Consider the following 26,502-nt stretch of genomic DNA (forward strand, 5'->3'; position numbering starts at 1 on the left):
AAGTACCAAATAATAATAATAATAATAATAATAATAATAATAATAATAATAAATAATAAAAGTTTAATCATTCAAATCCACCTTCTTTTCTGACCCCTGAAAGTATTTATGTTCTTAAGTGGTGACGTTTGTTTTTCCCAGCCAAAATGAGTGAAAAACTAAACTTTAACAGGAATTAAGGATAAACAAACAAACAAACAATAAATAAATAAATAAATGAAAAAGATGCCCCTGTATGTGCAGGTGAAAATGACATCATCACAGCTCATCCAATCAAATCGTGATCCTGGCGGACGCTGCGCGAGCCGCGCTGAGCTGCTGCAGGCGGACAGAGGTATGATCAGGGCATCGATCCTTTGTGCGCTCACGGGCCGGGATTGATCCTTTCTGAATCACGCGCCGGGATTGATCGTTTTGGCTTTGATGAGAGCGTACGCGCGCCAGCAGCTGGCGGCCTGGCTGCGCGCGTTGCCGATCGGGGGCGCGCGCCGCGGCCGCCTGGAGATGATCTCGTTCTGGCTGCTGTGCTGGAAGCTGCTGGTAGGTAAATAACTTATTAACTTATCGGCGAGGAACCGCGTCACTTCTGCTCAGTGACGTTACGGCGCGCACACGACGTTAGAGGAGGGTTTTTGCGCGCGCGGTAGGCAGAGCGCGCGCGGCAGCTGCAGCTGTGGCGCTGTCCGGTTTTCCAGATGTGACATTTATCCTCATCCGTCAGAATGTAGGACTGTGTGTTTTGAGGGCCGCTGTAGCGTCTGCAATCAACATTTTGCATAACACCGCGCGCACACGCATACATGCAAAGCTGACTGCAGAGGTGTTTGAGTCCACGCGTGTTCACGCCCACGGCCAGCTGTACCCTGCTGCCCTCCTTCCTTCTAGTCGTCACTGGTTGATGACGTGACTTGGCAGAATGGCGGCAGATATTCGTCACCATCTGCTGCTGAATCGCTGAATGTGGGCAGATATTTGTTTGTCTGTGGGGGACGGACAGGTGCCCACTGAGTCTTGGGCACTGGAATGACTTTGTGTCAAATGCACTTTTACTCGGGGAGACTTGGATAAGGAGTATAGCCTGCATTGTGAGGGGATGCTGGTGTTGCAGACCGAACGGTCTCCCCCTAAAATTCTGTCCCCCATGCCTTCACTGAGCACACGTCATGTCAAAGCTCAGCAGTGTCATTTCTGAGTGTCACCAGCAATTCACCGATTATCACCTCGTTTCTGCTTAAAACTGCACTCCAGTCATCATCTGTCTCAGCAACAGATATCTGAAGATTTTGTACAACAATAATTTCCACATAAATTCAGCATTATTTCATAATAAAAGATGGCGGACCGATCAGAGCGCACAGCAGATGCAGCGCCTATGTCATTTCAAAGTGTCAGTAACAACTCGCCAATTACCGCCTCGTTTTTGCTTAAAACGGACTTTAGAATAATTTAAGAGGTTTTACCTTGTCATCTGATGGTTAATAATCACATTAATCCATTTGATTGTTTTGGGTGTCACGAGTCCGTCTCAGATGTGCTGCTGTGGTCCGAAATGACGCATGCGCAGTGAGGGCAGGGTGGACCAGTTCTTAGAGGGGACAGTTCAGTCTGGCTCTGACATTTTGGCCCCGTTGTGTGTTTCTGTGGCCCTGATTGTGGGCGGTGTGGAGTGGTGCGGATAATTTGGACATCTGCCTTGCTGGTTGTCATTGAGGCCAAGACAGTTATGTGGTGACACCAGCGCATGCACCAAAGACCTGACCTGGCTTGTTGGGGGTGACAACACACAGCAATTATTGAGGGAGATTCAAAAAGCTAAAATTGTAAAACCAGCATTAAAACCTCACCATGTGTACTGGATCAGATGGTGGTGCACAGTGAACTCTGTAAGGACCCTGTCACACCTTGACGATTTGTTGTTGGCCTGTCATATGGTCCTGCGGCCCCCACTCACTGTCCTGTCAGACAGACGTGATGTTCAGATCGCCTGCTGCATGTCCACATGAACTGGCGGTCCAGTCCAGCTGGAACACTGGAACACTCTCCAGCCCGTCGCAGAAGCAATATATGTTTTTATGTATTTCAATGTGAGGACAGCAAGCATACAGACGCACAGGTCCGTCAAAACATGGTGCGTGTTCTGCAGCTTTGATGTCCAGGACCAGAGTTGTCAACAGGTACCACGCCCCCGTCTGTTCAGCGTACAGACCAAGGTGTCACTCTGTGATCAGATGAGAGGCGCCTCACCTGCTGGGGGTGTGTGAACCACATGCATGCACGTGTTGGAGGGAACGGGGGAACGCGCAGCACACGCACACATGTGTTGTGGGGGAGGTGACAATCTGGCATGTCACATGTGCACTCGGCAACTCCACAGTCGTGGAGCACTTAGATAAATTTCACATCCAGCTCGACAATGATCGTCTGCTGACTGTTTTCGTGATGATAGTACAAATGGCCACAGATTTTCTAAGTGCCAAACGAGCGGTGTTAGATTTTCATATGTGTCAGCTGGAATTTGGCCAACACCTGCCGCAAGAGTGTTCGATGGGCTCTCACAGCGCACACTCTGTCTTTCAGCCGCTGGTGTGCGCAGTTAATTGTAGCAACAGGTATATGAGGCATTCAAGGCAGCTATGAATTTACATGTTTTGCATATGATTCCTGCTTTGTGTGCACTTTGTGTGCACTTCGACCAAATAAGCACTATGTGTGAATGGGCCCTAAGTAATGGTTTAATCACTGCAGATTTGAAACATTTAGGAACAGATCCCAAAGTTAATGACATATTGATAACTTCCAGCACAGTAGGCCCAAGAGTGGGCCACAGGTCCTTAAACAGTTTTGTTGGCATAGGGTCAAATAAGCAGGTTGTGCTTTTAGTAGACATTACAAGTTTTGTCAGCACGCCCTGTGAGATACGATCAAATTCTGTAAATCTGGGCAATACCTCAGTGATGGCACCCACCTTGATAACAGGGTGTCATGGCTGGATTAAGGCATTCTGGGATATAGTTATCTTAATGTTGTCTATTTTCTTCTCAAAGTGATCTAAAACATCTTGGGCTGTAAAGGGAGAGTGACTTACAGGTGGTAGTCTATGAATAAGTGTTGCCACCATGTCAAATGAGAACTTTGAATTATGCTTGTTTTTGTTGATCACATCAGAGTAATAGGTCCGCTTTGTAGTCAGAAATGCATGCTTATAGTCTAAGATAGCATTATGCCACGCGAGGTGGAATACGTCTAGTTTTGAACTGCGCCATTTTCGTTCTAGACCTCTAGCCTTATGCTTGAGGCCACGCAAGTAATTATTGAACCAAGGCAACTGCGTTTTGGGGGGACGTGGTTTTAATATAGGTGGAGCAAATATGTCAAGTGTAGTTTTGAGCATTGAATTTAAGCTGTCCACAAGACTGTCTACTGATTGGGCATTTTCCAAAAGTGACGCTAAGATATCAGGCAGTCTAGCTCCAAGTTCAGTTGCAGTTGAAGAGTTGATGTGTTGACGCAATGAAAAATAAGGTTCTTGTTCCAATAAATATGACAGCGAAACTTTAAACTTAATAAGCGAATGATCAGAGACCACTGGCGCAAGAGGCATAATGTCAGTATTTGTGACAGCAATACCACGAACGAGGACCAAATCCAGGGTATTTCCAGTAATGCATTCAGGGTTCACCCTGAATGCATTTCTGGAATCCTAGCACATCCATAATATCCATAAAAGCATAAAAGATTTGCAGAGGGGGTCAGAAGGCTTATTTATGTGAATGTTGAAGTCACCGACAATCAGAATGTTACCTGCACGGGTTGACAAATTACATAAACTCACCAAATTCATCTAAGAATTCAGAGTATGGGCCAGGGGGCCTATATACAGTGATAAAGTAACATGGTTGATTTTTATTATTGTGACCTTGGCTATACGTAGTGTCATGGGCAGAGCAGAGAATCAGATGTTCAGACAAATTATATTTTTGGCCCCCAACAGCTTGTAAACTAAACCCAGATTTATAAATAAGAACAACACCCCCGCCTTGGTTCATATCACAAGGGACATGGCTAAATGTGTATGCCAGTGAGCAGGCCTTATATAAGGGGACGACAGCAGGAGGTTTAAGCTAGGTTTCACATAAACCAGTCATACCTAAGTGGTGATCCATAATTAGATCATTAATCAACACTGATTTTGAGGTCCGTGAGCTTATGTTAATGAGACCCAGACTAAGGACCTCAGTGGGGTTAAAGTAGACCTGCATTGAAATAAATGTGGTCAGATTTCAGAAAGAAATAGCTGATATGTATTTATAAGACCCTTGTGAATGCAGTAAAGTAAATCTGTAAGCCCAAATTTGTAATTCAGCAGAGAAATCTTTGTTTAAAAATGACAAATTTGCAGCTAAAATTTAGCCCTCCGTGAAAACAGTTTGTACATCCGGATCATTTCCATGACGTCGGGGACAAGATGACGTGCTCCCGCCTTCAGTCCGATCCCGCATTGAAATTGATTTTATCTGTTAGTAATGTTACTGTTATACACATCCTGGTTTCAACATCCAAAAGTAAGCTGCAATGAATGTGAGATACAGCTCTGCATGCTCAGATCAGTGGCGACATCGACAGTGGGCGCCATTCTTCCCCGATGCCTCTCTCACTGCCTCCGATGCTCTTACCGAGTGCATGCGCTTGTTAAATGCCGCCGCGGGCCACTCACACCCCCGTGTCTGCTGTGCAGCCGCAGACATGGCTCTGTCTACTGAATGGAGATGCAGCCAACTTGGCAAAAGTCCAGAGACTACGCTCGCTGTTTTGATGCGGAGCGGCCGGTGACACCTCTTGCTGCGGAGCGGCCGGTGACACCTGTTGCTGCAAGGACAGACTTCTTGCGGCAAAATCCGCAGTGCCGCACGTCTCGGTAATCGGAGCCGCAGAGCTCCGTGGCCGCTGAGAGAGGTTTATATTTTTTTAATGACTTGAATTCTTTGCGGGTCCCGCCTCCGTACCCCGCGACGGTAACACCGGAGGCAAAAGACAGTAGATTTTCAATGCGACACCACTCAATCAAACGGGCGTATGAAAAAGTCCCCTAAAATAATTTTCAAGCAAAAATAAAAGAAATGTGTACTCACCAAGCGTACCGCAAGACAATATGAAGTTTTAAAAAAGTAGATCCTTCTGTATAAGACAATAAAAAGGTGCAGATGCAAACTGACGTAAATCCACAAATTACAGTTGGCGCGCACAATGCATGCTGGGATAGGGTCTTCTCCCTGACGTCTCGGCAGCGTCCCGGATGTGATGACAGTTTTGCGGAGGGCTAAATTTTAGCTGTAAATTTCTCATTTTTAAATGAAGATTTCTCAGTTGAATGACAGATCTGGGCTTGCAGATTTACTTTACTGCATTCAGAAGGATCTTATGTGTAAATATAAGTCATTTTTTGGTCCAAAGATCTGATTGCATTTATTTCAATGCAGGTCTACTTTAACAAGTGGACTGTTGGGATTTGGGGGTGGTTCCAGAGTAGCATATATAAGATGCCTAGAAGTAGATTTAGGTTTAAGAAATTCCACAGGGGCTGTAGGTGGCAAACACAAAATATTTTATATTGCAGGAACAGCCAGCAGGCCATCCTCAATTTTAACGTTATGCAATGCAGTAATGGGTATTAAGTTTGCAAGCCATATCCCTCTATGCTTTTTATGGACACATCTATGGAAACAGGCCACAGTCTCAACTGGACGAATTCTCCTCCTGCCACATAAACTGCACTATCACTATAGTGGCTTTTCTACACTAATTTCCCTGCTAAGCTAATGGATTCGAAATCCCACCTTAGTTATAAGCCCTGCAGGGTCTCTAATCACCTACTCTGTGGCCTGCTATAAAGTCCTAATGTCACCCTCCCTGTCAAGTGTATTTGTGCGCATTTCCATCCACTTATGCGCTTTTGTTTCACGGGATAAGATGTAAGTGCCATTAGGTGGTGCTAATTCTCGAGTATGTATTTCACAAAGTAAGGCTGCACCACATTTCAAAATTAACTACACTGGAGTTACAGAGTGCCAGCATATGCAAGAAGCTGTGCAAAACAGTTCTTTCTCAAGGGGTTTAGCTCCCTAGCCCCAGTTGCAATCCTAACAAGGTAGTTTAAGACGCTGGAATGACCTGAAATTATATTGCTTTCTTTTCCTGGCCTTGAAAAAAATGTTAATCTTTGTAACAAAACCTGGTGAGCGAAGCAGAGGAAATTAAAGTCATGTTCCCTGTGTGTGTTTGTGTCCATGTGTATGTGAGAGAGAGAGAGAAAGAGCGAAAGAGAGAGAGAGAGAAAAATAAATTCAAATGAACAATCCAAACTTGTTTCTTTACTAAATTATAAACTTCATTCATTCATGCATTTATCTATATGCCATACATAGCCCAGTCTCACGTTTTTTTCGTGCTCCCATCACGAACTGAGTAAAAAAAACTCACTATTACTAACCCTACTCCTACCCCCAACCCTAACCACAACCACCCAGACCCCCCCCCCCCGCTTCACTTTTAATTTCATGCAGCCATCACGGAATGAATTAGAATGAATTTGTGCTGCTGTGACAAAAATGAGGCGCTTTTTGTTACAATATCATGAACCAATAGATTAATGTACGAGGTCTGTTAGAAAAGTATCCGACCTTTTTATTTTTTTCAAAAACCTGATGGATTTGAATCATGTGTGCTTGCATGAGCCAACCTTGAACCTTCGTGCGCATGCGTGAGTTTTTTCACGCCTGTCGATTGCGTCATTTGCTTGTAAGCAGCCTTTGTGTGAGGATGGGTGTAGTTTCTCGGCGTTTTTTCTTTACAAGGAAATGGTGGAACGACTGGAGCAGCGCGACTGCATCAGATTTTGCCAGAAACTGGGCGACAGCCAGGTGGAAACCATTTGAATTATTTAGACGGCTTTCGGTGACGATCCTATGGACAGCCGGTTTAAAGACGCCCGCACAATGGTGGAGAGCGAGCCGCTCTCCGGTCGGCCATAAACATGCTGAAATGACCAGATCATTTCCAAAGTGAACGCTGTGGTGATGTGGGACCGTCGTGTAACTATCCAAAAATTGCAGAAGAGGTGGACATCAGCACTTTTCTCACAGGACATGTTGTGACATGTGGCATGTCACAACATGTCCTGTGAGGCTTCAACATGGAGGTGCTTTTGCTCGCCATCAGCTTCGTGCCGATGAATTTTGCTACAACTCTTTTCATGGCAAAATCTTCTGTCACAGTGGAATATGCCGAAAAAGTGCTGATGTCCACCTCTTCCGCAATTTTCAGAGCAGGGCTGGTACTTTTTGGCTTATGTGCTGCCCTGATCTACCAGAAAATTGGCAAGACGGCGGCATCAAGAACCACGGCCCCTCGCTTGTCTGTCATGATTAACGAGGTTGGCAAGGCAGTGCATTCTCAGACTGCGATGACTCTTGAACTCAGATACAAATTGGATGATATCTTGGAGCAGATGCGTGCCTTGCAGTTGAAGTTGAAGATTTCAGAGGCCGGTGAATATTCTTAATTCATAATTGGGAATATTCTTAATTCATAATTGGGATTTGGTTGTGCAAGTGGAACTGTTAAAAAGTGTTTTTCACTGCTCAAACCATAACATTACAGGCTTATCAAGCCTGAAGGTCAAATTGCCCGACTGTTATCCTCCTGAGGAATTTTTTCAGCCTGTGGAACATTGGCTGTTTCTTATCTCAACTCACAAAGACAATAAACTGCTTTTCACAGTACTGAAGCAGGCTCCATTCCCTAGCCCCCCCCCCCATCCCCCAGCAACACTCCCCTTTCCGGTGCCTGCTAATGTCACTTCTTTCCCCTTTGGCGGGGGCGGTGCAGTTTTACCTGCAGCTCACATTCTTCCCAAGCTGACGGCGGCGCATCTCAGGGTTGCTGCGTGGCCTTCACCCACTTGCCTCAATTCGGATAACGGACTTCTTCAAACTTAGTGCACATAAACAATGTCAAATGTGTATGTGCTGTCTTTAATTCTGATGTGTGCCATTATTACGGTAAACAAGTAATAATTGTGGACTAATTGCTGTCTGAGGTAACTGGAGTGTAAACATAATTTCTCCACTGTGAGATCAATAAAGTATATCTCAAAAACAAACATGGCGGACTCGCTGAAGTTTGATGACATGGAAATGTGAAGAAATTCGGCTTTGCTGCCAGACAAAATGATAAAATAAATACAATTTTGCACATGTTTGTTGTGGCTCGCGTGGGCCATCATTTTATAAATTGTACTGACCCGTAGTGGCCCGACAGTGAGCGAAATCACAGCTGGGCCAGTGGGCAAATGGCAATGTCGAGCTGTGGCTTAAACACAGACCAGTGTTAGAGTTCACTGCCCCATCACAGCAAAACCTCCAAAAATCAAAGCAAAAATGACCATCAAGGATGTTCTGCCAGGTGCCTGTTAGTCACAATCTTTAAATCCAACATGATGTATGAGCAGAAAACAAATATCATATTACCTCATAAAACTCATCTGCACCCGTGTAAGGTACATTAATACACAAAATGTGGGCATCAGTAAGTCATGATTATGTGTTTGTGTGTTCACAGAGAGCAACTGCTGGGCTAAGTAAGACAACAGCTGAGCTAATGGACAGTAACCACAGCGATGGTAGCTCCAACAGCTCTACCACTCCGATACAACCAACAAGTCCAATTACCATGGAAACTAGCTCGCCATCACTGACAGATTCAGAACGACAGAGTGTGCCGACCTGCTGCAGCGAGGAACCTCTGGAGCCGGACCACAGTGGGGTCCATGGGGCAGATGAACCATTCACTAACCAGGAGGCTGTAGACGGAGAACAACAGGGGTGTGATCAAGACACAGTGGTATTTAAGATGGAAGCACTCGAGAGAGGAGAGGAAGGAGGAAGTAAAGGACCTCAAGACCTGGAGACAGGAACAGAGGAGCAGGAAGCCGAAGGGCGAGCAGAGAAAGAAGACCTCAAGAATAGAGAGGATAAAAAGCAAGAATTAGAAGTTCAACCTGAAGAAAGAGAGGGTGCAGAGGAGGAGATAATGACAGAGTGCAGTCTGTCAGAGGAGCTGATTAGCTCTGACAGTCCGCGTGCTCCTACAGCGGGAGATGATCACCAGACTACATCCCAGCAGCACCCAGAATCTGTGCTGTCTGAGGGCTGGGAGTGCGACTCTGACAACAGAGAAGATTTTATTGAGGGACAGCCCAGTGAGTGTCTATTGGTTGACCTGATTGTTGTGCGGAGTGACGCATCAGAGAACCAGTGGGTAGCTGTGATGCCCTGTGATGTCATGAATGAGGAAGAAGAAACTGAAAGTACTGATGAAGCCATCTGTGATGGAAAGAGGAAACCTGAGGGGAATGGAGGAGATGATGAAGAGAAAGGAGAAAGAGAGGTAACTGTGAAAGACGAACAGAGAGAAGAAGAGGTGAAGAAAGGCTGGACTGATGAGGAACACATAATCCTGGATAGAGGTGTTCTCCCACGCTCGCCGTCTGTGAGCTCCTTGACCAGCTCTGCAGACTCATACAGGAGAGTATGTATTCCTGTTCTTATGTGAAACTGTCCACTCCAGTTTTGCTTCACAGAAGTAGTTTTACTGATCTTTTGTTTTTAACACACACGCACGCACACACAATATTTGTTTTAGTTGTGAGGTGCACAGCAGGAGTTACCTGATCCGTGCGATGGACTACCCACGGCCGAGCATCGCCCACCTCCTTTTGGAAGAAAGTTTGTTAAACACCCTCCCGAAAATAAATTTCATGATCCCAACAAGTTTTCACATTTTTCTCATCTCTTCTGCATCTTACCTGTGATGACATCATCAGTGTGCAGTGCACTGGTAGGAGTCGCATGACAGTGGCGTCAGTTTGAAAGTTTGCAGCGCAAGCGTTGTGGCGCACACTGTGATGGATTAAGTAAACTGATCAGAACACATTTAATTAATAATCATTTGTGCCAGTTTTTGGTGGCTTTCGGGCTCTGATGGAATGAGCTGGCAACCACTGATTGCTGGTGTACAGTACTTCTGGATGCGAACAGAAGATAAACAGATAAGGCCGACACTGCCTTCACACATTGGCCGTCCATGGCAGGACGGTAGCTGGATATTCCAGTCCATTTAGTGAGAGGCTGATGGGAACATTTCATCTCCCGTGGCAATTGGGTGTTGTTTCATCTTTCAGGATGAGAAAAAAAGAGACTGATTAAGTGCAGAGGGTTTCCTGGTTTTAAACAGGTAGGAAAAAATCACTTTGATCTTTCACACAGGAATTAATTCATAACCTCACAAAAAGGCAATTTTTTAAGTTGCTATCAGTGTTTCTGGTTTTAATATAACTGTGCAAAACATCTCAGTGAAGTAAGCTATTGTCTGTGTCGTTATTATTGAAAAATGACTGCACCTCATGTTGCCTCCTGCAGTCTGCAGCTGCAGATAGAATTCTGCTGTGATGGTTTTTCTGCTGCTGACATGAGAAAGCAGCTTAAGCATCTGCAAACAATTACAACAGGAGCTTGTATGCAGCACGGTGAGCAGCACGGTGGATTAGTGGTTAGCGCTGTTGCCTCACAGCAAGAAGGTCATGGGATCGATTCCCACATGTGGCCTTTCTGTGTGGAGCTTGCATGTTCTCCCAGTGTTTGTGTGGGTTTCTTCTGGGTGCTCCCACATTTAAAGACATGCAGGTTAGCTGAATTAGAAACTTTATAAATGCCCAGGTCTCCCTTGCAAAAGAGATCTTTATCTCAATGGGACTAACCTGGGAATTACCCGGCACAGCTAATGAGCTAATTAATGTCATTATACCAGGCACAAAGCGTGACTAACCTGCATCTTTAAGCCACTGAACCAATGATCACAAATGAGGTGAATGTGCAATGCAATTAAACATTTCAATACCTGGTGTATTGTTTATTTATTCACAACAGAAACACTGGTTTAGCAATTAGAAGCTATAAGCTAATTAATGTTACTGTAAAATGCAAGTAAACTTCATCTTTTAAGTAGCCAGCCATCGTGCATTGTGAAAGCCACCAGCCTGATGCACATTTACGCTTCACATATGATGTGACCATGTGTGCAGCCAGTAGCGCCAATTGCATTTGGGAAACCGACTCTCGCTGCAAAAGACGCTTTAAAGTTGGAATGTGATGTACGTGGATGACATTTGGATGATTGCGTCCCACACAGCTGGCATGGCTTGGCGCAAGGTTGACTTGCACACACCTGACTGATCGGCCAACTCCCGCTGGAATGCCCTGTTGCAAGGAAGTGCATCATGGTCAGCACCTGTGTGAGCACAGACACCCACCTGCCTCCTTGCCGTACTGCACTCTGGGCTGGCTGCAGTTCTGCGTGCAATTCCAGTAACAGTGTCCTTGGTAATTGACATCAGCATGTGAGTCACAATTATCGCCATTTGCAAGAAAATCCTCGCGTCCCCTGAATACACGCTCACGTTGGATTGCACCATTTTCAATGTCCTCTGATGCTAACGCAGCCACTGTTAGTGCTATTTTACGCATCACTTTGCGCATGGTTTTATATCTGCCCATCTAATTGCAAACACGTGGGTGTGTTAATTGCTCATTAGTGCATTCCTGTTGTGCACATCACTCTGATGACTTCTTGTTTTCACACTATTAATTGTTTCCTGTCCTGCATCACCTTTACATGTCTGCATTGGAACAATAGCTGTAGAAACATGCGTATGCCAGCCAGGATTTGTGCATGACGCACTGCTCATTTCCATGGCCATATCACTTATGATTCTGAACGTTGGCATGGAGACAAGCGTACGCCACGTGTTTGTGTGTAAGCACACTTTGTACATGAGGCCCCTGTTCTTGTTGCTGTTTCACATATTCCAAATACGTTTTCTTCCAAATAGAATCCAAAAAAGCCAGGGGAGCCAGGTCTGTCTGTGGCAGTCTTTCTCCATGGTGAGGCTGTGCTCACTGAGTCTGTACATGGTCAATGCTCAGCTTTGGGTTGGTCACAGTGCTCAGGGATTCTGCCACAGAGTATTGTCTGTTTAGGGCCAAATAACATTCCAATTTACTCTGGTTTTGGTTGATTTTTTTCAATGCATCACATAGTTTTCTACTAGGGTTTAGTCTACTAGGGTTTGTGTTTGGTGGATCTGCTTGTGTTTGTGGAGAGAGTCCCAGAGCCAGCTGGCTGAGAGGGCATCTCTCTAGTCTCTCTGTGGATCAGGGCTTTGTTATAGAGCGTATTTGTGGTCACTATTTCTAAGGTGATCATAAAATTTAACTGCTCTCTTTTGAACTTTATTAGTGTGTATCGTCCTAATTCTGCTCTGCATGCCTTGGCTGGTGTTTTCCGTTGGACAGGAAGGATGGATTTGCAGAATTCTGCATGCAGAGTCTCCATTTGGTGTTTGTCCCATTTTGCAAAATCTTGGTTGGCGAGCAGGCCTCAGACCTTGCCACCATAAAGAGGAATGGGTTCTATGACTGAGTCCAGTATTTTGAGCCAGATTTCAGTTGAGATATCTACTTTGATCTTATTTTTGATGGCATAAAAAGCCCTTCTTGCTTTGTCTCTCACATTATTTACAGCTTTGTTGAAATTGCCTGTGGTGCTGATGCTTATTCTGAGGGAGGTGTAGTTTTTTGTGTGAAATTGTGTAGAAGGTCAAGTTGTTGTTGTAGCCCTTCTTTGGTTGGAGACAGCAATACCAGGTCACCTGCAAAAAATAGGCTAAAATAGACATTTGATTTCTGTGTCCACGAGAGTGATGCCAGATGCTGCAGACTGTTCTAATGATTTGGCCAGTTCATTGATGTATATATTTAACAGGGTTGGGCTCAAATTGCATCCTTGTCTAACCCCCTGCTGTGCAGAAAGAAGTCTGTGTTTTTTGCCAATCTTAGGGTCCCTTCACACATAAAACGAATTTGGGCAAAAGAAGCAGAAACCGGCCGAAAAAGGGTGAAATAAAGATTCCAGCCGCTGTCGGGAGTGACACATAGTCGGACAGGCATAAACGATACCGCGGTGATGGTTCCGTGCACACTCGTGTGCGCGAACATGAACACATTGCAAGCATGTTAGAGGTGTGAGACCACATCGTGCTCACACAGCAGCAGAAGGAATTACATGTGCAAATGTACATAAATCAACAAAAATGTCTAAGGACAAATTAATGAGCGAGCACAGAATATTATAAGAACAATTAATGTACTGTTTAAATGTAAGACAATCTGGTAATAATTCTGTTCTCACTGTAATAAAGAACAAATAACAATTAACAAAAAAAAAAAATTTACTGTGGCTGTTTTGGAACTCTGGCAAAACAATTTCCTTTGGGATTAATAAAGTTCCCCTTATTATTCTTATTCTTATGATGTGTAATTGATGCCAGATAATGTGACGGTCTGTGTTGGAAATGACAGCTCAAATGGATTGCGTTTTGTCTGGTAAAATATTTAATTCCTGGTATAAAGAGCAGACAATACAAGAATTAACGTCCCTCTGTTCCCTGTTCCTCTGTACATGAACCAAGGAATTAATGACAAACATTTTTAAGTCAAGACTGAAAACCTATTTTTATTCTTTCTTATGAATAGTTTTTATTTTTTATCTGTTTTATTCTTTTACTTCTGTTTTATTTACGTATTTGAAATTTTTTCATTCATTTTTAATTATTTATTAAATTTTATGTTGAATTGTTTTATGTAAGGCACCTTGAGACGGCTTTTGCTGTGATTTGACGCATTATAAACTAATTAAATTAAATTAAATTAAATTAATGAATTGACATGATTGAATGATTGTGAACACATCAACCGGCGTGTCCAGTGTGCGGTGCGCCGAAGGATGCGGTGTATTTCGGAGGACACTGAAGGACACCGCATCATGTGCACTGTCACTTACGTGGTGGACGTGACATTTGGATCGTCAGCTGAGTGGTCATATGATCAGATAGAGCTACTCACATGGAGCAGCCTGGCTGATTGCGCTGCAGCATGGATTGAGGCGCTGCTGAAGGCGTTATGTACTTTTATTTCCTACCACTGTTATGTGGGCCGCTGAAGAGGAGGTACTGCTGGCCCACCACCACCAGAGGGCGCCCTGCTTGGAGTGCGGGCTCCAAGCACGAGAGGGCGCCAGACCCAGAAGAAGTGACAGCTGTCATTCATCCTCTGCACCAGCTGTCACTCGTTCATCATCACCATAAAGGCCGGACTGCAGCTCCACCTCCTCGCCGAGAAATCGACTACTGAAGAGGTAATTTCTCTGCTGACACATACGTTGTATAATAACCTGAACTTCTGTTGCAGCCATTTTCCTGGTGGTTTTCCTTGTCTGTGGGATTGGCGTTTGGTGTGACAGCGACGGCTTCGCCTCACACTCCAAACCAGATAAGTGGTTAACCAGGAGCTGCACGAGTGTGTGATTGGAGGTGGAGGTGCTCCCTCCTAACTGTGTACAGACTGTGGATTACTGAGTGTGCGGACTCACACTCATTCATCTTGTCTCTGCTTTCTGCCAGCAGTACCAGGGTCGACAGCCGAAGACAGAGGCCACCTGGGGACTCGGGACTTGGCGGCTCCGGTGGTGGAAGCCGTGTGGGACGCGGCTTCTCTCTCGTCGGGGGTCTTCTATCTTCGAGCCTGCCCACACGTCACCTGGTGTCAATTGACTTTACAATTTCTGTGTATTTAGTTGTGTATTATCACAACATTAAATTGTTACTTTTTGGCTTATTCATTGTCCGTTCATTTGCGCCCCCTGTTGTGGGTCCGTGCTACGACACCTTCCGAACAGGATTTCTCGGCCAATCGTCATGGATTCCGAGGGGCGTAAACCCGAGCTTGAACGGCCAATGGAAGAGCCAGGAGCGCAGGTGTCAGCGGGAGGCGTGTTGAGTGAGCTGCAGCAAATCTTATCCGCCTTCACGGCTCGGCTGGATTTAGTGGCCGAGCAGAATGTTCTCCTTAACCGGAGGGTGGAGGCTCTCACCGCCAGGGTGGAAGCGCGCGATCAGGGCGCTGCTGCAGCCACTCCTCTTGCTGGTCCTGGGCCTGTAACAGACGTTCCACTGGTCGTTCAACGACTCCCCCCACCGTCCCCTGAAGCATACATAAGCCCTCCGGAACCGTACGGAGGCTGTGTTGAGACGTGCGCGGACTTCCTCATGCAGTGTTCGCTCGTCTTTTCACAGCGTCCTGTCATGTACGAGTCAGACGCCAGCCGGGTGGCTTATGTTATTAGTCTGCTTCGAGGAGAGGCACGCGCCTGGGCTACGGCGCTTTGGGAGCAGAATTCACGGCTCCTAACGTCTTATGCTGAGTTTATACGGGAGTTCAAACAAGTTTTTGACCATCCCAACAGAGGCGAGACCGCTTCGAGCGTGCTGCTGTCAATGAGACAGGGGCGCCGTAGCGCAGCCGAGTATGCAGTCGACTTCCGCATCGCGGCAGCGAGGTCCGGCTGGAATAACGTTGCGCTCCGTGCCACCTTCGTAAATGGACTGTCTCCGGTCCTGAAGGAGCACCTGCTGGCTAAGGAGGAACCGCGGGATTTTGACGGGCTTGTCGATTTGGTTATACGCTTAGACAACCGTTTGACTGAGCATCGTCGGGAGCAGGCCGGGGGGCGTGACCGGGCACGAGCCGTCCCTCCCCCTTCCGGTTCCGAAAGGGTGACGTCGTCCCCACGCTTCACTGCCAGAGAGCTCCGTCTGGCTACAGCTCCCCCTGCTGAGGAGGCTAGGGACACGAGCAGGGCCAAAATAAAAACAAACGTCAGACAAAGGAGGCTGGCCCGCGGGGAGTGTTTTGTCTGCGGCTCTTGTGAGCATATGCAGAAGGACTGCCCCAAAACGGTCAAACTACAACGCCCGTCCTTAGAAACTGGGCTAAGGGTGGGCCATAACACGCACGCAGGGAAACCCCGCAAATCTGCACGAATCCCAGTAACGATCCTTTGTGGGGATTTAACCCTTCACGCCCCAGCACTGGTAGACACGGGGTCGGAAGGGAATCTGCTGGATAGCAGATGGGCAAAGGAAGTAGGGCTCCCCCTGGTGGCTCTGCCGGCACCATTGCAGGTGCGAGCACTAGATGGCACCCTGCTTCCATTAATCACACATCAGACACAGCCAGTGACCTTGGTTGTGTCTGGAAATCACAGGGAGGAGATCGTGTTCCATGTAACACCTTCTACCTCCTGAGTGATTTTGGGATTTCCATGGATGGTGAAGCACAATCCCCGGATAGATTGGCCGTCCAGGGTTGTGACGCAGTGGAGCGAAACCTGCCACCGGGAGTGTTTAGGATCCTCGGTTCCTCCCGGCACGACGGCTAATGAGGAGGTTAAAGAACCCCCCCAATCTATCGGCGGTGCCAAAGGAGTACCATGATCTTGCTGACGTTTTCAGCAAAGATCTGGCGCTCACTCTTCCGCCGCACCGACTGTACGATTGTGCCATCGATTTGGTCCCGGGCGCTGAGTACCCGTCCAGTAGGTTGTACAACCTCTCACGTCCGGAACGCGAATCAATGGAGACCTACATCCGGGACTCTTTAGCTGCCGGGCTGATCCGGAACTCCACCTCCCCAATGGGTGCTGGTTTCTTTTTTGTGGGGAAAAAGGACGGCGGACTCTGTCCATGCATTGATTACAGAGGGCTGAACGAGATCACGGTTCGCAACTGATACCCGTTACCTCTATTGGATTCAGTGTTCACGCCCCTGCATGGAGCCCAAATTTTCACTAAATTGGATCTTAGAAACGCATACCACCTGGTTCGGATCCGGAAGGGAGACGAATGGAAGACGGCATTCAACACCCCGTTAGGTCACTTTGAGTACCTGGTCATGCCATTCGGCCTCACTAACGACCCCGCGACGTTCCAAGCTTTGGTAAATGACGTCTTGCGGGACTTCCTACATCGGTTCGTCTTCGTATATCTGGACGATATACTCATCTTTTCCCCGGACCCTGAGACCCATGTCCAGCATGTACGTCAGGTCCTACAGCGGTTGTTGGAGAACCGGCTGTTTGTGAAGGGTGAGAAGTGTGAGTTCCACCGCACTTCTTTGTCCTTCCTGGGGTTCATCATCTCCTCCAACTCCGTCGCCCCTGATCCGGCCAAGGTTGCGGCGGTGAGAGATTGGCCCCAACCAACAAGCCGCAGGAAATTGCAGCAGTTCCTCGGCTTTGCAAATTTCTACAGGAGGTTCATTAAAGGCTACAGTCAGGTAGTTAGCCCCCTGACTGCCCTGACCTCCACCAAGGTCCCCTTCACCTGGTCGGATCGGTGCGAGGCCACGTTCCAGGAGTTGAAACGCCGGTTCTCGACTGCACCAATTCTGGTGCAGCCTGATCCTGATCGCCAGTACATAGTGGAAGTGGACGCCTCTGACTCAGGGATAGGAGCCGTGCTGTCCCAGAGCGTGGAGGCTGATAAGGTTCTCCATCCTTGTGCCTATTTTTCCCGCAGGTTGACCCCAGCTGAATGGAACTATGACGTCGGCAATCGGGAGCTCCTCGCGGTGAAGGAGGCTCTTGAAGAGTGGAGACACCTGCTGGAGGGGGCATCGTTGCCTTTCACGGTTTTCATGGACCATCGGAACCTGTTGTACATCCGGACCGCCAAGCGGCTGAACCCCAGGCAAGCCCGCTGGTCTCTGTTCTTCGGGCGCTTTGACTTCCAGATCACGTACCGCCCCGGGACCAAAAACCAAAATCAGATGCATTGTCCCGGGTGCACGAAGAAGAAGCCAAAGCGGGGCTGTCGACCCCACCGAGACCATCATCCCCGAGTCCACTGTCGTGGCCTCCCTCACCTGGGACGTGGAGAAGACTGTCCAGGAGGCCCTGGCAAGGAGCCCGGACCCGGGGACCGGCCCCAAGAACAGAATGTACGTCCCACCAGAGGCAAGAGCTGCCGTATTGGACTTCTGTCACGGGTCCAAGCTGTCCTGTCGTCCCGGGGTGCGTAGGACCGTGGCAGTAGTCCAGCAGCGCTTCTGGTGGGCGTCCCTGGAAACCGACGTCCGGGACTACGTCCAGGCCTGTACCATCTGCGCCAGGGGCAAGGCAGACCATCGGAGGACCTCGGGACTCCTCCAACCCCTGCCGGTGCCTCATCGCCCCTGGTCTCACATCGGCCTGGACTTCATCACGGGCCTCCCGCCGTCCCAGGGCAACATCGTTATTCTCACGATAGTGGACCGGTTCTCCAAGGCGGCCCACTTCGTGGCCCTCCCGAAGCTCCCGACGGCCCAGGAGACGGCAGACCTCCTGGTTCACCACGTCATGCGGCTGCATGGGATACCATCGAACATTGTATCAGATCGTGGTCCCCAGTTCTCTTCGCAGGTGTGGAAGAGTTTCTGTAAGGAGCTGGGGGCCACCGTGAGTCTCTCATCCGGGTACCACCCCCAGACAAACGGCCAGGCAGAGCGGGCTAACCAGGAGTTGGAACAGGCCCTTCGCTGCGTCACCTCCGCGCACCCGGCGGCCTGGAGTCACCATCTGGCCTGGATCGAGTATGCCCATAACAGCCAAGTCTCGTCTGCTACCGGCCTCTGCCCTTTTGAGGCATGTTTGGGGTACCAGCCCCCATTGTTCCCGCTGGTGGAGGGAGAGGTCGGTGTGCCCTCGGTCCTGGCCCACCTCAGGAGGTGCCGCCGGGTGTGGCGGACCGCCCGCTCTGCCCTGTTAAAGGCCCGGACGAGGGCCAAGACCCATGCGGACCGCCGGCGTTTCCCGGCCCCCACATACCAGCCCGGGCAGGAGGTGTGGCTCTCGACCAAGGACATCCCTCTTTGTGTTGACTCCCCGAAACTGAAAGACAGGTTCATTGGTCCGTTTCGTATCCTCAAGATCATCAACCCGGCCGCAGTGAAGCTCCAACTCCCGGCTTCACTGCGGATTCACCCTGTTTTTCATGTTTCCCGTCTGAAGCCACACCACACCTCACCCCTCTGTGCTCCGGGACCTACGCCGCCTCCTGCCCGGCTCATTGACGGGGAGCCTGCCTGGACAGTCCGCAGGCTCCTGGACGTCCGTCGTAAGGGCCGGGGGTTCCAATGTCTGGTGGACTGGGAGGGGTATGGACCTGAAGAACGCTCCTGGGTGAAGAGGAGCTTCATCCTGGACCCGGCCCTCCTGGCCGATTTCTACACGAGACATCCGGACAAGCCTGGTCGGACGCCAGGAGGCGCCCGTTGAGGGGGGGGGGTCCTGTTATGTGGGCCGCTGAAGAGGAGGTACTGCTGGCCCTCCACCACCAGAGGGCGCCCTGCTTGGAGTGCGGGCTCCAAGCACGAGAGGGCGCCAGACCCAGAAGAAGTGACAGCTGTCATTCATCCTCTGCACCAGCTGTCACTCGTTCATCATCACCATAAAGGCCGGACTGCAGCTCCACCTCCTCGCCGAGAAATCGACTACTGAAGAGGTAATTTCTCTGCTGACACATACGTTGTATAATAACCTGAACTTCTGTTGCAGCCATTTTTCTGGTGGTTTTCCTTGTCTGTGGGATTGGCGTTTGGTGTGACAGCGACGGCTTCGCCTCACACTCCAAACCAGATAAGTGGTTAACCAGGAGCTGCACGAGTGTGTGATTGGAGGTGGAGGTGCTCCCTCCTAACTGTGTACAGACTGTGGATTACTGAGTGTGCGGACTCACACTCATTCATCTTGTCTCTGCTTTCTGCCAGCAGTACCAGGGTCGACAGCCGAAGACAGAGGCCACCTGGGGACTCGGGACTTGGCGGCTCCGGTGTTCTTCAGGCCGTTGGTGGTGGAAGCCGTGTGGGACGCGGCTTCTCTCTCGTCAGGGGTCTTCTATCTTCGAGCCTGCCCACACGTCACCTGGTGTCAGTTGACTTTACAGTTTCTGTGTATTTAGTTGTGTATTATCACAACATTAAATTGTTACTTTTTGGCTTATTCATTGTCCGTTCATTTGCGCCCCATGTTGTGGGTCCGTGCTACGACACCTTCCCAACAACCACCTCAGGAAAGCATGCTGACACGTGTGCCTGACAGTGGAGTTTTGTGAGGTGGTGTTCTGCATGGCATGATATGTGTTCTCCAGGTGTGAGCAGCGACGATGCAGGGCTGAGGTGCTGCGGCTCGTCTGTGACACATCCACCTGTTTGGTGCATATCACAGCTGCAGAACACATATCTGCCATCAACTCATAACATGCCACAGCAATGCATGTGTGGCTGGGCTCTCAATACATGCTGATCATTGTTTTATTAGAATTATTTATTGTTCTTTGTTGTAATTTAACATGTTGTGTTCACCCTGTCAGTGCAAGTTGAGAGAGTGAGTCTGAGCTGGACACGCCCCCGTATCTGCAGCGTGAAGCAAAGCCATCACACATGAATGAGCTTCTCATTGTTTGTATTTTTCTTTTCTTTTTTTTACCAGTGTTTCTTTTAATTTGACACCTTGCTGTCACTCGTACTCTCACCTGACAATGTGCGCATTATCTGACAACGTCAGTGAGCCAGTGCTGACATGATCTGAGCGACACGCCCCCTTGGGCTCACAGCTGGTTGTCACTCAAAGCCCCACGTTGCAATCGTGTGCCACTTGGCTGTCCGCTCGATGGCCATGCTGGCTGCGGACCGAGCATTTTATATTTTTAACTCTAGTGCCGGCATGTTTGCACTGCTGTGTGATGATCCCACCTCCAGAAGGACATGCAGAATATGACATGATGGGTGATCCACATTTCTGACATGCTGGTCAGCTGTGCGTGCGAGCATGTCACATGCATCAACTCGCGTGGGCACATAGCTGCAAGGCACCTGCATGTGTGGTACTACAGCTGAAATGATCATAATGTCCCATTTTGTGTAATGGGAGGAAATGTGTTACATGACGTTCATCATGTACATGACAGGCCGCACACTGCGCTGGAGGCAGATCGCACTGCACTCCGGCCACCGTTGGAGCATTTTCCACCTCAGCCGCACCTCCACAATGTTGGATTGTTGTTTGAGGGGGGAGACACATGACACACTGGCAGTGTTGCTGGGGGGGGGCGCACACTTGCAAGCCATTTCATTTGTGTGGCAGGGGGACACTCACACACCATATGTGTTGCTTGGGGGGAGGGTGGGGACACAACACACTTGTGAGGCACTTAGAAAATGTGTTGCACATCCAGCTTGAAAGTGGTCACCTGCTTTCTACTCTCGTGCTAGCAGCTCGAATGGCCCTGCCTTTCCTAATTGCCCCGCGAGTGGTGTTGGATGTTTGTGGGTGGCATCTGGACTCCATCTCACTCCAGCCCAGAGTGGGTCAAGTGCCCACTTGCACGGCATTCGCTGACTTTGGCCGCTGGTGTGAAGGCTGCCTCGATTTCGGCCACGGTTCGACATGGCTGATGATTTCGTGCAGCTGCTCGGTCGCAGCTCGATGTGTCCGACCTGCGTATGACAAGTCATGCGAATGCTGTGAACATGATCAGATGGCCGTTTGATCTCAACTTGTCTGCCATTTAGATGGGTTTCCGGCATCAGCGGCACGTGAATATAGAGTGCAAGTGCTGTGCCAGAATGGATGTGGCGACTGCTGTATGAGGTATTCGAGTGCGGCTCCAATTTTCCACGAGTGCCAATCGATGACTCTTTCCGGTGCCATTCGGCCTCAATCATGTTATCTGTGAAGGGGTCATTAATGGCGCACTTGTTGTTTGTGTACATCAACTTATCATATGTTTTTCCTCCAACCTCACTTTCCAACAGTTTGCACAGCAGGACCTTGTGCCAAATTGAATCGAATGCTTTTTTGAAATCTACAAAACAGGAGAATAGTTTGCCTTTGTTTTTATTTATTTGGTTGTCAGTCAGCATGCTGAGGGTGAAAATATGGTCTGTTGAATGGTAATTTGGTAAAAAAAAAAAATAATAATAATAATTTGGATTTGCTCAGGGCATTGTTTTCAGTAAGGAAGTGTCTGTGTTTGATTATCATGCAGAAGATTTTCCCGAGGTTGCTATTCACACAGACTCCACAGTTGTTATTATGGTCAAGTTTGTCACCGCTTTTGTGGAGCGGCATTATCAGTCCTTGGTTCGAAATATTGGGGAAGATCCCGGAATGTTAAATATGGCCAGTTGGAATTTGGGATCTGTGAATTTGATCATTTCATTCAGGATGTTTTCACCACCACAGGGCTTTTTGGTTTCAATTGATTTCATTTTGTCCTGCAGTTCTTTTAGGGTAATGGGGTAATCTGGTGGGTTCTGGTCGTCTTTTATGGCTGACTCTCTTTGTATTCCTCTATTAGACCAAATAACTTGGTGAAGTAGTTTACCCATACATCTCCATTTTGTATGGGTAGAACTTCATGTTTTTGTTTATTTAGGCTGTTCCGCTTTTCCCAGAATTTGTTTGTTTTTATGGACTCTTTAGTAATGTGTAGCTGGTTTCTTGCAGCTCTCGTTTTTCCCTTACTGTGTTTTTATTAAGGCGTGTGTTCTGGTTGTCTGGATCTTTGATATGTTTCCTAACTTTTTTCTGAGATTTTTACATTTGTTGTCAAACCATTTGTCATTTTTTTGGTTGTTTTTGGACTTTTTGTTTAGGGCTTTTATTAATTTTTTAATAAAGATTTTAGGTTTGCTAGGGATGCTGAAAGGTCAGATATGTTGTTGAGGTTTTCTACTGTTTTGTTTACACCTTCACTGTTATGTTCAAATGTTTTTTTTTCCAGAAACTGGTCTATAAGAAGTTGGATGCATCTCAGAATTATAATAAAAGTAGCATTTCATGGCCCTCCCCCACCCCCTTTTTATTGGCCTTTCAACACAAAATCAGTTCCAACAAATGTGAATATGTTAGCTGTATGTTTTTTTATTCCGTAATAATAATGGTGGTTTGTGGATCTACATCAACAACTAATGGTGCAATAATGGTAATTTTGTCACAAGCCATTGCTCACTGGCAGGGGTGCTGAAAAGGGGAGAATAAGGAGAAGGAGTCTAGGGGCCCATGACTGACAGGGGCCCAGAGATGCCCCTAATACAATTATGATACTGACAAAATAATATGGGGGTGGCCCAGTAAGATTTCTTTTCAAATTCCCAAATTTCCAAATTCCCTGGCGGCGCTCCTCCTCACAGGATGTTGAGCTTTTGACTGTAATCTATAGACCATTCTATCTGCCCAGGGAGGTTATAGTCAGTGATGCCGGTAATGCGTTACTTCGTAGCTCGTTACTCTAATCTGACCACTTTTTTCAGTAACGAGTAATCTAACGCGTTCATCTTTTCAAATCAATCATCAGAGTAAAGTTACTTCTCCAAGTCACTGCGCGTTACTATTATTTTTGTATTGCGGGTCGATTGCATCATTAAACTTGGTCCATGAGCAGGGGGTTGGGGTTCGACTGAACTTTCAGCGCGCGGCAATCTTTTCATCCGCGATTTTCTGCAGCAGCTACGACTACTCCTCATCTCTCAAAGCGCGGTGACAACAGCACACCTGCACTGAGCTTTACAAAGACATTTTTATGCTTTTTTCCCCTTTATTTAGAACTCTGAGCTGAGCCGCTAAGTGTCTGCGCGCTAAAAACAGCTGATCTGCAACGCGTCAACAACTATTACTTTTTTCCACTCAAATGCGCCTAAACTCTCTTTCTAAGGATGACATGACATAAAAAAGCAGTAAAACTTTCTTACCTGTCAATCTGGTTGTGTTTTCTGCATAAATAAATCCATTCTTTGTGCTCAAACACCAAAGCAGGGGCAAATCCAGACGGAAAGGGGGCATGGGGCAGGACAGGGATGCACCCCCCCACACACACACAACACCCCTAGATTAAAGGCCCTTCAACACAGTGTGAAATTTGGTCGAATATGGCGAAACAGCACGAAACAGTTCGAATTAACGCACCATGAAACATCGCGCCGATGGGCAGGCACCGTCCCATGCACAAACCCTCGCAGCGGGATCGTGCACAGGACGGTGTCTTTCAAACAGGAACACAGTGCAAGGTGCACCACATCGCACCGCTGATGTGGAATAAATAAAAAATAAAAACCAGCTGGTACCTGTGGAACCACATCGCGCTGCTTATATGGAATAAATAAAACATAAATACCAGCTGGTACTTGTGAACCACATTGGGCCGCTGATGTTGAATATTCCATTCCATTCCATTTTCTTCCACTTCACCCGGAGTAAGGTCGCGGGGGCAGCAGCTCAAGCAAACCACCCAGTCCTTTCTGCACCAGACCCCCATGGCCCCCTCTGCAGGTGGTGAACCCACAGGAGGGTGGGCCCATGTCGCTCTTTCTGGCTGAGCCCGGCCGGGCCCCATGGGCTAAGGCCCAACCCCAGGCCTGGCTCCAGGGTGGGGCCCCAGCTCAGCCATACTGGGCAACGTCTCAGTCCTTGATTTCATGCTGGTCATGGGAGCTTCTGAACTGCCCTTAGTCTGACCCGTCACCTAGGACCTGTTTGCCTTGGGAGACCCTACCAGGGGCACGGAGCCCCCGACAACATAGCTCCTAGGATCATCCAGGTACACAAACTCCCCCACCACGGTAAGGTGGCAGTTCGAGGGGGAGATCATCCGGGTATGCAAACTCCCCCACCACGATAAGGTGGCAGTTTTAGGGAGAGCTGATGTGGAATATAAAAAAAAAAACACCCAGGGGATTCGTACCTGCACTTTACTGATTGCTTGCCCAAAACTTTATCACTGAGCTACCGTCACTGGCCTGTAAATGGTGCGAGAAAAATGCCTGAAATCAACAAAGAGATGGACGTATTTAAAAAAAAATATACACCATAAAAAACACAGCATTTTATTATTGAATGCGTCTTATCAAGTGGGCAATACAAATATGATCTGTCTGTTCCTCTGTAGATAACCCCTGGTCACAGACATACAGTCATGAAATTACATGAATGAGAAACAGTGTGCTCTTTCATGTCCACAACTGCTGCCACGTGTCCAGTTGGCCCGCGTACATCCCGCCCGACACACTTGTCTTGTGGACAGCATGCCAGAACTGACACCGTGTCATATGGAACAGAGCTCGTGGGTGACATGAAAGCCAGATTGCTCGCTGGGTGTTCTGATCTGACGGTCCGTTTCAACCTGGAGGTAGCGTGTCAATGGGCTGCAGCGAGGGAGCGGATGCATGCTGCAGCCCACAGCATATATCTCCACAGCGATATATGTGTTTATTTATGTCCATGTGATGACAGCAAACAGACACACACGTGTCACAGTGGGCAGTTGTTAGTCCATGTCTGTCCAAACACATTATGTGTTGTCCAGTTGAGATGTCCAGAATGACAGATGTCCACAGCTGCTTCAGTGGGCGGACACACCTCCTGTCAGTTCAGCGCACACACCAAAGCCACACTCGTGGGTTATTGCATAGGACGGTTTTTGGAACAGATACTACACCCATCTCTGGATGGAGCTGCACCTCAAACAGAGAGAAAAGAAAAAAAAGCAGAATCAAGCATCAGAAAGACAACAAATACGGTGTAATTTGTCAGCATTAAGCAACAAGAAAAATAGAAGAAATACTAAGGTGATCGCTGGCGACTAGCCCTATGCTTCACAAAAAAAAAACAGAATTTAGATCAAATTGAGGCCGCAGTCTGCTCCGTTTCCTAATAAAATGAATTAAAAGAGTAAAAAGCATAGTAACATACTATGCCACTATGCCAGCCATACGAAAGGGAAAATAAGAGCATCTTAAGTCTGGACTTGAAAGTCTCTACAGAATCTGACTTTTTTATTGACGCAGGGAGATCATTCCACAGAACAGGGAAAGAGAAAGCTCTGTGACCCGCAGACTTTTTATTCACCTTAAAGACACTAAGTAGTCCTGCACCTTGAGAACGCAAAGCCCAGGCCGGTACATAGGGTTTAATTAGGTCAGCTAGGTAGGGAGGTGCCAGTCCATGAAGAATTTTATAGGCTAGTAGCAGAACCTTAAAATCTGATCTCACTGGGACAAGAAGCCAGTGAAGAAATGCCAAAATGGGTGTAATGTGGTGAAATTTTCTGCTTCGTGTCAAAACTCTGGCAGCAGCATTTTGAACCAATTGGAGAGCCCTAATGCTAGACTGTGGTAAAGCAGAAAATAGAAAATTGCAGTAGTCCAATCTAGAAGAGACAAACGCATGAATCAGGGTCTCAGCATCAGCCATAGACAGGATGAGACGAATCTTCGCTATATTTCACAGGTGGAAGGAAGCACTCCTTGTAATATCTCTAATGTGGAGGCCAAAGGACAAGGTAGGACCAAAAATTACCCAAAGGTTCCTCACTTTGTCAGTGTGATGTATGACACACGAGCCTCAGCCATGCGTTAACTGGTCAAAATGATGCTGATGTCTCACTGGACCAAGAACCATCATTTCTGTCTTATCAGAGTTTAAAAGTAGGGAGTTGCTAGACATCCATCTTCTCACTGA

The 26,502-nt window shown here is 47.7% G+C and overlaps 1 protein-coding gene across 4 annotated transcripts in view; it reads left to right on the forward strand.

Annotated features, from left to right (window-relative positions):
• The first annotated feature begins 235 nt into the window (after nucleotides 1-235).
• The window catches only part of LOC117521587, a 59,079-nt gene continuing 32,812 nt past the window's right edge, over nucleotides 236-26,502 (forward strand). For 2 of the 4 annotated variants that reach the window (XM_034182915.1, XM_034182916.1), the window contains exons 1-2: nucleotides 341-540; nucleotides 8,617-9,585. In XM_034182915.1, coding sequence (XP_034038806.1) covers nucleotides 424-540; nucleotides 8,617-9,585 — 1,086 coding nt within the window. In that variant the 5' untranslated portion in view covers nucleotides 341-423. The other 2 variants (XM_034182918.1, XM_034182917.1) reach the window with 2 other exon arrangements.

Source organism: Thalassophryne amazonica, chromosome 12, assembly GCF_902500255.1.
Source record: "Thalassophryne amazonica chromosome 12, fThaAma1.1, whole genome shotgun sequence".
NCBI classification, from domain to species: Eukaryota; Metazoa; Chordata; class Actinopteri; order Batrachoidiformes; family Batrachoididae; genus Thalassophryne; species Thalassophryne amazonica.